Source organism: Arabidopsis lyrata (assembly GCF_000004255.2).
Source record: "Arabidopsis lyrata subsp. lyrata unplaced genomic scaffold ARALYscaffold_9, whole genome shotgun sequence".
Classification (NCBI taxonomy): Eukaryota; Viridiplantae; Streptophyta; class Magnoliopsida; order Brassicales; family Brassicaceae; genus Arabidopsis; species Arabidopsis lyrata.
The window spans coordinates 1529326-1541419 of record NW_003302547.1 but is presented as its reverse complement, the minus strand read 5'-3'; the positions used below and the strand labels follow the sequence as shown (position 1 = coordinate 1541419).

At 37.8% G+C, this 12094-nt stretch overlaps 2 protein-coding genes across 3 annotated transcripts; one reads left to right on the top strand and one right to left on the bottom strand.

Moving 5' to 3' along the window:
- The first annotated feature begins 646 nt into the window (after positions 1–646).
- On the top strand, positions 647–5295 carry LOC9299292 (auxilin-related protein 1). Its single transcript, XM_021020048.1, has 8 exons — positions 647–1475; positions 2034–3510; positions 3592–3736; positions 3840–3940; positions 4039–4104; positions 4372–4461; positions 4570–4746; positions 4898–5295. Exons 1-8 carry the CDS (start codon positions 865–867, stop codon positions 4934–4936), a joined length of 2706 nt encoding a protein of 901 aa, XP_020875707.1. The 5' UTR covers positions 647–864; the 3' UTR covers positions 4937–5295.
- Positions 5296–5950: 655 nt separating this feature from the next.
- On the bottom strand, positions 5951–8384 carry LOC9299291 (GPN-loop GTPase 3). Of its 2 annotated transcripts, none has more exons than XM_021020055.1 (10): positions 8189–8384; positions 7721–7953; positions 7516–7624; positions 7352–7433; positions 7122–7207; positions 6857–6960; positions 6636–6766; positions 6459–6552; positions 6303–6358; positions 5951–6224 (listed from the first exon to the last, which is right to left on the bottom strand). In XM_021020055.1, exons 2-10 carry the CDS (start codon positions 7763–7765, stop codon positions 6113–6115), a joined length of 819 nt encoding a protein of 272 aa, XP_020875714.1. In that variant the 5' UTR covers positions 7766–7953; positions 8189–8384; the 3' UTR covers positions 5951–6112. The 2 variants fall into 2 exon arrangements, with proteins under 2 accessions (XP_020875714.1, XP_020875721.1); XM_021020062.1 differs by having other exon boundaries at positions 7721–7824.
- Between the last annotated feature and the right edge of the window lie 3710 nt (positions 8385–12094).

Below are 12094 nucleotides of genomic sequence, written 5' to 3'. Positions count from 1 at the left end.
GCAATGAGCACTTCTGTGCAAAGGATAAATAAATAAGGTGAGAGCAGGTCTCCTTGTCGTAAACCCCTCTCTGGTACTATTAGTCCTCTAGGTTGTCCATTAAGAAGAACTCTATATTGGACCGTTGTAATACACCACATTATCCATTTAATCCATTTTTCACAGAAACCCAACTTCCTTAAGACCTTCTCGATGAAAATCCATTCCACCCTATCATAAGCCTTACTCATATCCGTTTTAATGGCCATAAATTTGCCTTTACAAGACGGGTTAGTTCTCAACCCATGGAACATCTCTTGTGCAATGAGAATATTATCCGAAATCAAACGTCCTTCTACAAAAGCCGATTGTGTTTCCGAAATCAGTTTTGGTAGCACCGTCTTGAGTCTTTGGCAAAGGATCTTCGATATAATTTTATACCCAACATTGCAAAGACTAATAGGCCGTAATTCCGTCATCCGTGTTGGTCTTTCCATTTTTGGAATCAGGCAAATATTAGTCGTATTTAGTCGTCATCCGTTTTATTATTATGTTTATTTCTCTTTTTTTACAGGCTGATGACGTCAGCAGACCCGAAAAAATGGATTTTGTAAGATTTTGGGGACCAAGTATGTAAATTCTGAAACATTAGGACTCATTTAGCAAAAACGAAGAAATTATGAAGACTGGGAACATGTTGTACGAATCGGAGAAGAAACCATTAACAAGTCGGAAAAACGAAGAAAAAAGAGAGCTCTTTTGAAATCAAATGCTTTGATCCGATTCGTTAATGGCGACTCAGATCTGAAGATAATCTCGTCTTCATTTCTGTTGGGCAAATCTAAAGCTTTTCGATTTCGGAGGTAGAGGAATTGAAGGAACCCAATGGATGATTTCACAGGATTGTTAGCGAGAGACTTCGGTTTGAAACCTCAGGGCAAATCAGCTCCCATGGCTGCTCAATCGAACTCTTCTGCTTCTGATTTCAACAGTTTCGCTTCTTCTTATAGCTTCGCCAACGCCGCCGGTAAAAAGTCGGAATCTTTGCCGGTGTTTGACGATCTTGGTCGAGATGGTGATGATCTTCTCTTCAAAGATGTGTTTAGCGGACCACCACCAAAGTACGGATCCTCTTCTGGGGATTCTCGTTCTCCACCTGCTTCTGCTTTTGACTATGATGCTATGTTCAAGGAACCCAAATCCAAACCGGCGTCGTCCATGCCGGTCTATGACAAGCCTGTGTATGATGATGAGGATGTGTTTGAGTCTATTCCTGAGCTCAAAATCCCATCCACTTCTTCTCAATCTGCTAGGTTTGATGATGTTTTCTCTTCACCTCCTAAGCACAGGAAACAGAACAGTTCTCCTTTTGATGATCTCATGGGCAACAATTTGGGGAAGAGAGGGACAGAGAGTGACCGAGAGGAGAAGGCTAGCTCCATTTTTGATGACTTGATTCCCGGGTTTGGTCGCACTAGCTCTCCTCCTCCTAAACGGTAATATTCATTTTTGATGACTTGATTCCCGGGTTTGGTCACTCACTGCTGCTATTCAAATTTGAGAACTTGATTGCGTGAAATGACTCGAGGGTATTGAGCTTAGAGCATGAAATGTAGTATTTCTCTGTGGCCAGGGTCATTGCCTTTGTAATTTGGTTCTCCTAGATCTGTGATTACTAGTTAGGGTTGCTCCTGTCTCCTGCTCTTCAAATTTGAGAGCTTGCTTGTGTAAAATGACTCAAGTGCCTTTAGAGACATCATGCTTTCATAACAGTAGTGCCATTGCTCTTCAAATTTGGTTCTACTAGTTAGGGTATAAAGCTTAGAGCCATCACGCTTACATAATCTTTATGCAATGTAGCATACACTATATTAATGCATACTATACAAGGTTCTCTTATGTGCATTCTTTTAACTTAGAAAATCTTTAAAAGCTTGAACCTTTTGCTTATCCTTGGAAGCATAACTTTTTTATATGCAAAACTTCATTTTGATTTTGCTGATATAGGCATAACTTGTTTATTAATTGATTGATGCTCTACTCTTTTTGCGCAGGACAACTTCAGAGACAACAAGTCAATCCCAGAAACCTCCGTATCGGACTGCCGAGACATCTTCCAATGTGGAAGAAGACCCATTTGTAGTCTTGGAGGAGTCTGCATCAAGCCCTAGAGAACCTTCCACGGGAGGGTTCACTGATCCATTGGAGGATATTGGTAAATTCAACAGCAGAAAAACTGATTCATCTGTCCACGAAGGAGTGTTTGTTGACACTGATCCTCTAAATAGTCTTGGAAAACCAGGGCCAGATATGAATAGTAGAGGCAAGAGTATTTTAAGACCACCAGGAAACATCAGTGGCTCCCAGTCACCACCAGTAGAAAGTCCTGGGAGTTACCGTTCTAAGAAAGTTTCATTTGATGATGTTTTAGAGCCACAGAATACGAGTGCTCCGCCACCTACCAGTTCAAATGGAAGTTTTGAGTCATCTGATGATGTTTGGCTTACTGTATCCGAGATCCCCCTCTTTACGCAACCTACGAGTGCTCCGCCACCTACGAGACCTCCACCACCAAGACCTACACGTCCTATAAAAAAGAGGGTTAACGAGCCTTCTATACCGACCTCTACTAACCACTCACACGTTCCTAGCACAGCTAGAGCTTCTGTAAATAGCCCGACAGCATCTCAAATGGATGAACTTGACGATTTTTCTATTGGCAGAAATCAGACCGCTGCTAATGGATATCCTGATCCTCCCTCTGGTGAAGATTCAGATATTTTTTCTGCTGCCGCTGCATCAGCTGCTGCCATGAAGGATGCCATGGATAAAGCAGAAGCAAAGTTTAGGCATGCTAAGGAAAGGAGAGTGAAAGAAAATTTGAAGGCAAGTAGAAATAGAGAAGAAGATCAAACAGAGAATTATGATTCTCGTGAAAGGGAACTTAGAGAAAATCAAGTGAGATTGGACCGTGAAAGGGCAGAGAGGGAGGCAGAGATGGTAAAAGAGCAGGAGAGGGAGAGAGAGGAGAGAGAAAGAGAGCAGAAGAGAATTGAGAGAGAAAGGGAAAGACTGTTGGCTAGACAGGCGGTAGAGAGGGCTACAAGAGAAGCACGCGAAAGAGCAGCCACTGAAGCTCATGCGAAAGTTCAAAGAGCTGCTGTTGGGAAGGCTACCGATGCCCGAGAACGCGCCGAAAGAGCAGCGGTTCAAAGAGCCCATGCTGAAGCACGTGAAAGGGCAGCTGCAGGGGCAAGAGAAAAGGCTGCGAAAGCTGCGGCAGAAGCTAGAGAAAAGGCTGAGAAAGCTGCAGCAGAAGCTAGAGAGAGGGTGAATGCTGAAGCGCGGGAGAAGGAAGCAAGGGTTAGGGCAGAACGAGCTGCTGTGGAAAGGGCCGCTGCTGAGGCACGTGGAAGGGCAGCTGCCCAAGCTAAAGCTAAGCAGCAGCAAGAAAATAACAATGATCTTGACTCCTTCTTTAGCTCAATTTCTAGACCAAACAGTGCTCCACGACAGAGAACCAACCCTCTGGTGAGATGGGATTATCTACTTCTGTTCTGCTTTAAGTACTTTACAGGTGATTTGACTCCTATAACTCTGGTTGTATGTCAGGATCCTTTCCAGGATTCATGGAACAAAGGAGGATCTTTCGAATCTAGCAGGGAATCTTCGCGAGTGCCTTCTGGCCCAACAGAGAACTTGAGAAAGGCCTCTTCAGTAACAAACATTGTTGATGATCTCAGTTCAATATTTGGAGGTAGTGCAATTTCTGAGGTTCATCCATAATATTCCTTCACTACGCACTTTTTTCATATTTTTTAACTTGGTAACCTACTGAAACCTTTTGTGTTGTAAAAAAGCTTCAGCTACCCAATCTGGTGGGTTTCAAGATGTTGATGGAGAAACTGAAGAGAGACGACGTGCCAGGCTGGAACGCCACCAGAGGACACAGGAGCGGGCTGTATGTATCATTAGAGCTTTTATTTGATGGATTTGTTATCTGACATTGACACAAGATTTGGCGGTACGTTTTATAACATGAATTCTTTTCTCAATCAGGCGAAAGCACTTGCTGAGAAAAATGAACGTGATCTTCAAGTACAAAGAGAACAAGTAGAGAAAGATGTAAGTTTCCTTACCACGTGATTCAGCTTGAATCTTTTACATGTGGTTTCTCCTTTTCCTTCCTCTGTTGTGCCATCTCAAACCATGTTGCTTTGTTGAGAGACTTGGGTCTGGGGCCTCTTGCAGCCATTAGCATAAGAAATTGCGCACCTTTCGGAGCTGTCTCATTGTTTTTTTTTTCTTTTGTTTATACACCATACTTAATTCTGGAGTGTAGAGGATCTGTAATTTTTTTTGTTCAATCATCATGCTTATCCTGGATTTCAGAGGATTGGGGTGACTTTGGATGTTGAGATAAAACGTTGGGGTGCAGGGAAAGAGGGAAACCTGCGAGCTCTGCTTTCGACATTACAATATGTAAGACATATTGTCTGTTTTCCTTATTATTTGCACCTCTGAAGTTCATTTGTACCTTTGATGTTATGAGTCCATAGTGTCTTCTGATGTCGTTTTGTAAATGAGCAGGTTCTTTGGCCAGAATGTGGTTGGCAGCCTGTTTCATTGACCGATTTAATTACGGCTGCATCTGTCAAGAAAGTTTATAGGAAGGCGACTCTCTGTATACACCCTGACAAAGTTCAACAAAAAGGTGCCAATCTCCAGCAGAAATACATTGCTGAGAAAGTTTTTGACATGCTCAAGGTAAGTGAATTCACCATCTCTCTTGAACTAAATCCATCACTGCTACTTCAGATGCCACCGACAAAACACCTTGCATTTTACGAATAACCGCACAATTTTATAAATCCACATTTGCTGGCTTCATCATCTCTTTTGTCATGGCAATAAACAGGAAGCATGGAACAAGTTCAACTCAGAAGAACTCTTCTGAAAAAATCATGGGGTTATGTTTGGAGATGTTGTTCGTGGGTCGCCCATAAGATGAATCATTTGGCATTCATTAAATAGCCAAAATGGTGCCCAAGTTGGAGGCATATAGTTGTGGATAGAGTATGTATTCCCAGGATCGATTACCCATCTCTGCATCATTATAGACATCGCAGCAATTGGGCATTCATTTTTTGTTAATTTTTCCTTGTCATTATCCTTCTTGAGTCTTGTCCTTTAAGAGTACGATGTCAAAATGTATTGATGGTTATTTTTGTATCAAAACACAATACTTGAGAGCTGTGTATTGTTGTTTCCAAACTATTTATATATATGCATATATGAATATTCTTTTCAGTGGCATGGAGGTGACTCCGAATGTGATCTATGGTATTCTCTATGGCTCTCTCGATCCATTGTATCTTGAGATCTAAGTTTATATCCCTTGGGTGTGTGTTGGTATTTTGTTTATATCGTGATCAAAGCTACTTAATATGCTTAATCTGGAGTCACGGTTTGGATTGTTTCGGGTTTGGTTAGGTATACTTGTTTTCTTCAACATGAGAACCACATGAGTGTGAACCACCAGGGATTTGGTCTGTCCTGATTGTACTTTTTCTGGACTGCTTCATGTGTTGTGATGAGTGATGCAAGTGTAAGATTTTGGTTCACGGGAATCTCTCGGGAAGGTAAGTAACCATTTTAGGTCGTGGGTTGGCTACTTGATTGGAATTTGATTGAATGGGCACGATTTCTTGTTGATTGCGGTTTGACTGAATGAACGTTGCTACGGTCTGTGCATGGCACGAAATTGAATGGAATGGTCTCCGGATGAGGTGAATTGACTTTTAGTATGTCGGATTGCATACATTGAATGGCATGGTTGATTGTTGAATGTAAACTATGAAAGTGCTAAAGATTTGTCGTATGAACTTGACAATTTAGTAAGACATTGATGTCTTACAAATCATTAGCACTTTGTATGGATTCAAAAGTTGCCTAAGAAAAATATTCAATGTAACGAAATTGATCTAGTTTCAACCTAGTTTGAATGCGTCTCACATTGATGGCTTTTGATATTCAACAAAAGTTCTCACAAACTCATATTGGTCTCTAACAAGAACAATGAGACCAAGATTGTTTAAAGTTTTAACAAAAGTCGTAGAAACCGAATATAACATTATAGGTCAGGACCATCGTCACCAAAATCTTCATCGTCATCTCTGATCTTCACATCAGCGTCTTCTCCAAACTGAATACAGACATCGATTTGCGACAAAACATATTGAATGCTGCCAATAGAAAGCAATGTTGATGTTAATTTCGTATTTGATAAAATTAGAAGAATGAACTGAGAGGACATAGTTTACCTCTTTTCTTTCCTCAAGTTAATGGGTATGAAATTCACCATCCCATACTCTCCCACCTAATAACCACAACCGAAACAAAATGCAATCATGAAATCGAATTACTAGTTTTTATAATCAACATTATCAGCAAGAATCCATTACAATCATATACCATACCATCTCAATCAAGGCTTTGTTCAGTTTTGCATATTGAGGACCCATCCTTTCGTTTAACTCTGCCAGCAATGTGCGAGGCTCCGGGTTCAAGTAACTAGAGTCACGATAAACCCAAAGCAATTTAATAATATCGAAACAACAACAAAGGAAAACAAAGCGAAGAATAGGAATACATACTCATCAATGTTGCTTTTGTCCTGCAAGAGGTCCATCTTTGAGAGGATGTTGACATGTGGTAATTCAAGCTGGATCATTGCAGCGAGAGATGACATGCAACCACTGATAAACTTGGTTACATCTGTTATGAACTGATCCAAACAAAATTCATCTTTAGTCAGGCAAAATGGTTCACTACAATAAGAGTAAGTAGTGGAAGGGAAATAGAACTTATATAAAACCTGTGAATCAAGCAGATACACAACACAGACGTTGAAGTTCTTCTGTTTCAAATGCTCCACAAAGTTCTTGAGCACAGGAACATGTGTAAAAAGCTCTATCTGGCCTATTAACAGAATTTAGAGATAAAACACAGTAGGGATGCTTCAAACTCAACTTCTATCCAGTATTGGTATGCCAACACTAAATGGCTTCATAGAACCACACATTTTATCAAACACATATATTAACATAGATCAGAGATAAACTCATTGATCATGTATGTACCTGGACAATCAAATATAAGGTAATCGTCGTCCCTGTAGTTCTCCAATTCTTCATCCACCCAATCATGTAAGCTATCCTCAAGATACCTATGGATTAAAAGTTAAGGCTCTTCCAAAACATATCATGCTCCAATTCTCTGTTTTCACACACAAAGCTAACAACTTTTCAAGAACCGATTGTACTAAGCTAGTAACATTCACAAGTTTCCAATGTAACAAGAAAAGGGATACTCCATGCAATACATGAGTCCACCATTAGGACCAAGCTTTAACTCCTCCATTACATCTTCCAAAGAAACAAGTTCTCTGATATCTGCATTCAAATAAAAATCAAGAAAGTGAGAAGCACTCAAAAGTCCTTCAAAGGGAATTGAATAAGAGGAAACTTCACTCACCCATAGCCACAGGATAATTAAAGATCTCCGCAGCAGGATCAAGGTTAACAACATGCATTCTTCGACCAATAGTTTCGCAATGTTCATACAAAGACGAGCAATAAGTTGACTGATAGATCCAAAACACACATAAACACAGTTAGTCAAATCACAACGATGAAACTAGTGTACAGAACAAACTTGACATGGACTAAATATATATAACCTTTCCACTGCCTGCTGGACCGATAACGAGCTGAGCGTAACCCATTGTAGCAAGCAAACCTCTCCACACAAACTCTTGAACTTTAACAAATAGAGTGAAAGATTCTAAAAGATGCAAAGATTGCAACAGTTATATAAGCAATGCACCAAACACCTAAACCAAACAACACTCTCAAAATGTCGCAGGAACCCATAAACCAGAAGCAAGAAGAAGCAATAGACACATTTCAGTACCTGAAAAACAAAAGGCAAAAAGATCAAAACTTTTACACTCACATACATGATTTAGTTAGGGTTTTATAGACCCATGAAATAGAAAACCTAAAAAGACGAAATTTAGGAGAGAAATTGAAGAAATTAAAAGCAGCCGACAAAATTTTTGCGAGGTTAAGCGAAACCCAGAAGAAACAGATAGTCAGAAGCATCCATGGAGAAGAACAAACGTAATCAGAAAGATGATTGACTTTACCTTTGACGCGTCTTCGTTTTTCTTTGCTCTCAAAACCTAAACCACAAGAAACAAGAAGAGAAGAATTTCAAGAGCTTCACTTTTTTGGTTTGTTGCGTTTAATTAAAGACCCTTTTTTTAGGGTTCTTAATGCCTTTTTTATTCATTTCATTTTTTTTTAATAGTGGACCAGTGGTCGTAATAATATATTATCAAACTAGATCATGACAGCACGGGTTTTATTATTTTTTTTTGGAAATATATTGTTCATTTAATTTGAAACATGTAAGAAATAACATAGTGTAATAATTTAGTATAAAAGGGAATTAATCATATAGTTTTATGTTTATTACTATTTGGACATTATATTGTGTAGTAGTTATTTGACGATAATTGTATATTTTAATTGTAGAAGTAAATAATACTATATTAATTTATTTTTGGTATATTTTCCTTATAATAGTTGGTTAATTTAATTTATATTGATTAACACTACATGAATTTTAATTTGGTTGAAGACATGAATTGGTAATAAAATGATGTAGTATATATTATTTTATAATTAAATATATTTAGTTGCATTAGATTTGTATTTTGTTTTATAAGATTAACAATTTATTTAAGTAAAGTAGTAATTGATAATTAGATATAAAAAAGAAATTGTTGTATTGGCTCTGGTTTGTTTAGTGGGCTATTTTTTTGGGTTTATTTGGCCCAGTTTGTTTATTAAAAAAAAAATTAAAAAAAAAAATAACAGATCGCAAACCAGAAATTTCCGACAGTTAATCCGAGAAAACTAATGTCGAATTCTACACAAATTTTCGGATTCAAATTCGACCTCAAAGACTACGCAGATTGAATTTCTTGCCCAATCCGTTCATATATTTCGAGTAATTGAAGCACGTCGGAGTGGTGATGAAAGGTAAAGTTCAATCCGAAATTGTTGTTTATAAGTTACAGAAATTGATTAATTAAGTTCATGAGCTTATTGATGATTGAATCGATTTAAGAAACAACAAATTATGCAATAGCTGATTGCAGATTTGAATAAAATTCTCGGTAATGAAATTGTCGATTTCAATGAGTTGTGAAGAAGAAGATCAGCGAGGAATCTAAACACGGTTGATCTACTTCAGCATGCAATTCAAGAACAGCTGATTGCAACAGTAGACAAACACATAAATGTCCATGTAATTGATAATGACCACTATTGTTTATTAGTTAAACAAATTGATCTATATGTTATTGAACTGATTGATGCATGAATCGTTTTTTATATTTGGTAACAAATGAAACATTTGATTTTGAAACATATAGATTAGAATATTGAATTCATAATAGAATTGTAAAATCGATATACTGAGTTAAACAGAGTGATGACATTCATTTGTTTAGAAGAAGAAAAAGTTCTATAATCTAAATTCGAGTCTGGTAAATAAATGAAAGAAATACCAAAAAATGAAAAACTTTAAAACTAATGTTGTTGCTTCTTCAAATGCAGAAGAATGTTTTTCATACTCTTATCCCTTTAAACACGTCCTGAGTATACTTCATCCTTTCAATTCCTTGTTTTGATGCTGAAAAGTTGTAGAAAATGAAAATAGAAAACAACATAATGTCATCAGTCATAAAAACAACTTCTACTCTAGTCTATAAGAATGGAGAAAACCATTATGATTAGTTAACATATTTACCTAGTCGAATTGGAACTCTTTTAGATTCTTTCCATGACTGTCTTTAGTGAAGGTTTTGAAAGACTTCTTTATAAACTACATTCATTGTTTTGCTCTGTGGCTTACCTTTCTTGTCTGTTATAAGAATCTTCAAACCTGATATAAGGGTAAAATTAATAATCTTATACATAATTTAAACAGTCATATTCTGGATATAAGTATCTTCATACCTGATTTTGACGACACTCTAGAGATTGCCACGTATAGTTGACCATGTGAAAAAACAGGTCTAGGCAAATAAAGTCCAACGGAAGATAGTGTCTGTCCTTGACTCTTGTTTATGGTCATGGCAAAAGCAACAGATAGAGGAAATTGCCTACGCCTCATTTTGAAAGGCAATCTGGCATCTGATGGTGTGATGAGCATTCTAGGAATCAGAACAATCTTACCAACTTTGTTACCTGTGATAACTCTAGCTTCAATTACCGTGTCTGCCATTTGAGTGACCTGTAATCTTGTCCCATTGCATAAACCTTTATTAGGATCCATGTTTCTGAGTAGCATGACCGGACAACCAATCTTCACACGCAAACAATGGTTTGGCAATCCAGAAACTCTAACACTGTTCAGAAAATCAGGAGAATATGCGACATCATTCGCAGCACTTGTGTCTGAAGGGTCTATACTATCAGAACTTAGGTAAATTCTCTCTTCACCTAAAAACAGAATGAAAATGGATGCAAATTTGATATAAGCTTGTATTGAAATTGTATCATATTCATCTGAAAAAAATAAATAAGGAATGGTAAAAGTTAACTAACCATCCAACATACTCAGCATATGCTCATTTATGTTGTTGACATCCTCATTAGTAGGACAGAGAATAGCTCTACCTTGAAAAAATTTAGGATCTTTCTCCACCATAAAGGTATTTCCATAAACTGCATCGATGATGGATTCGATTGGATCTTTATCCCGAGTAATAAGTAACTCTTTTGGGATGTCAATCATAGCAATTCCATCATTAGGCTGTGCAATTTTCCCATCTCCAACATCTAGTATCCACTTTGAGAATTCCTCTATTTCCCGCTTTTCAAGGTCACTAATGTTTGCAAGAAGTCTCATATTCTTTGTTAGCTCCAAAACTCTGCAATGCTCCCAAATATAAGAAGAATTAAGCGCAGCAAACACAATCTCCTCTCTACCAGCACCATTGATAACCGGTAACACTTGTCTGAAATCACCTCCAAAAACTATAACTTTACCGCCAAAAGGCTTGTCCTCTGGATTATTCATAATATCTCTCAGAGTTCTATCCAAAGATTCAACAATGCTTACTCATCATAGGAGCTTCATCCCAAATAATTAACTTTGCCCGGGTAACCAACTCACCAAGATCTGATCCACGTGAAATGTTACATGTAGACGCCTCATTGGGATTTAAAGGAATACCAAACCTGGAGTGTGCTGTTCGACCGCCATCTAAAAGCAGAGCAGCAATACCGCTAGAAGCGACATTTAAGCATATGTCCCCTTTTGATCTAATAGCAGCAGACAATAATTTCCAAAGAAAAGTTTTTCCAGTACCTCCAAAGCTGTAAACAAAAAACACTCCGCCTGTATCGTGATTCACAGCATTCATAATCTCATCATATATCATCTTTTGTTCTGGAGTCACCTTAGCCAACCCTTCTTCATGTTTTTCTTTCAATTCTGCACGGTTGTACTTGAGTTCATCCAATAGAAAATGATTGCATTTTTCAACGTCTTCCGATGAAACTTGTGGCATCTGCTTCCATTTTGTAAGTGAAACTCCATTTTTTGTTAGCAGCCTATCTATCTCTTGCAAACAAAATTCCTGTTTCTCCTCATCACTTAGATGGAGATCTGCAACATTTACAAAAACATACCAACAAAATAAAGTTACTCACCATCAATATATTAACTGCTAATCATTCAAATTAGTAAAATAAAAGTTGTATATGATAGTTCCAAATAAAATATATAGATACTACTACAAAACCTTGTCGTTGCCATTCTCTTCTTTTTTTGCGCTCAATATCTTCTGATAAAATCTTCCATGTTTCCTCCCATACCATCTCTGGTTTCGTTAAACTTTCTGAAAGTAGCATAATGACAAATAGCCTCCGAACATACTTTGCAGAGCACCAAAAATTTGCATCTTTGATACCCTTGATATACTCTTTGTCATCATCTAGCAATCCTAAAGCGAAAACCGCATCTCTGAAGGATT

Bases quoted from the DNA above. Each gene is read 5' to 3' on its own strand.
- LOC9299292 (XM_021020048.1), top strand. From the start codon at position 865: ATGGATGATTTCACAGGATTGTTAGCGAGAGACTTCGGTTTGAAACCT. The intron at 3,941-4,038 runs GTATGTATCATT...TTTCTCAATCAG, and splicing joins AGAGGACACAGGAGCGGGCT to GCGAAAGCACTTGCTGAGAA. The intron at 4,747-4,897 runs GTAAGTGAATTC...GGCAATAAACAG, and splicing joins AAGTTTTTGACATGCTCAAG to GAAGCATGGAACAAGTTCAA.
- LOC9299291 (XM_021020055.1), bottom strand. From the start codon at position 7,765: ATGGGTTACGCTCAGCTCGTTATCGGTCCAGCAGGCAGTGGAAAG. The intron at 7,434-7,515 runs GTGAGTGAAGTT...ATTTGAATGCAG, and splicing joins TAATTATCCTGTGGCTATGG to ATATCAGAGAACTTGTTTCT. The intron at 6,767-6,856 runs GTTTTATATAAG...TGTTTGGATCAG, and splicing joins TGTATCTGCTTGATTCACAG to TTCATAACAGATGTAACCAA.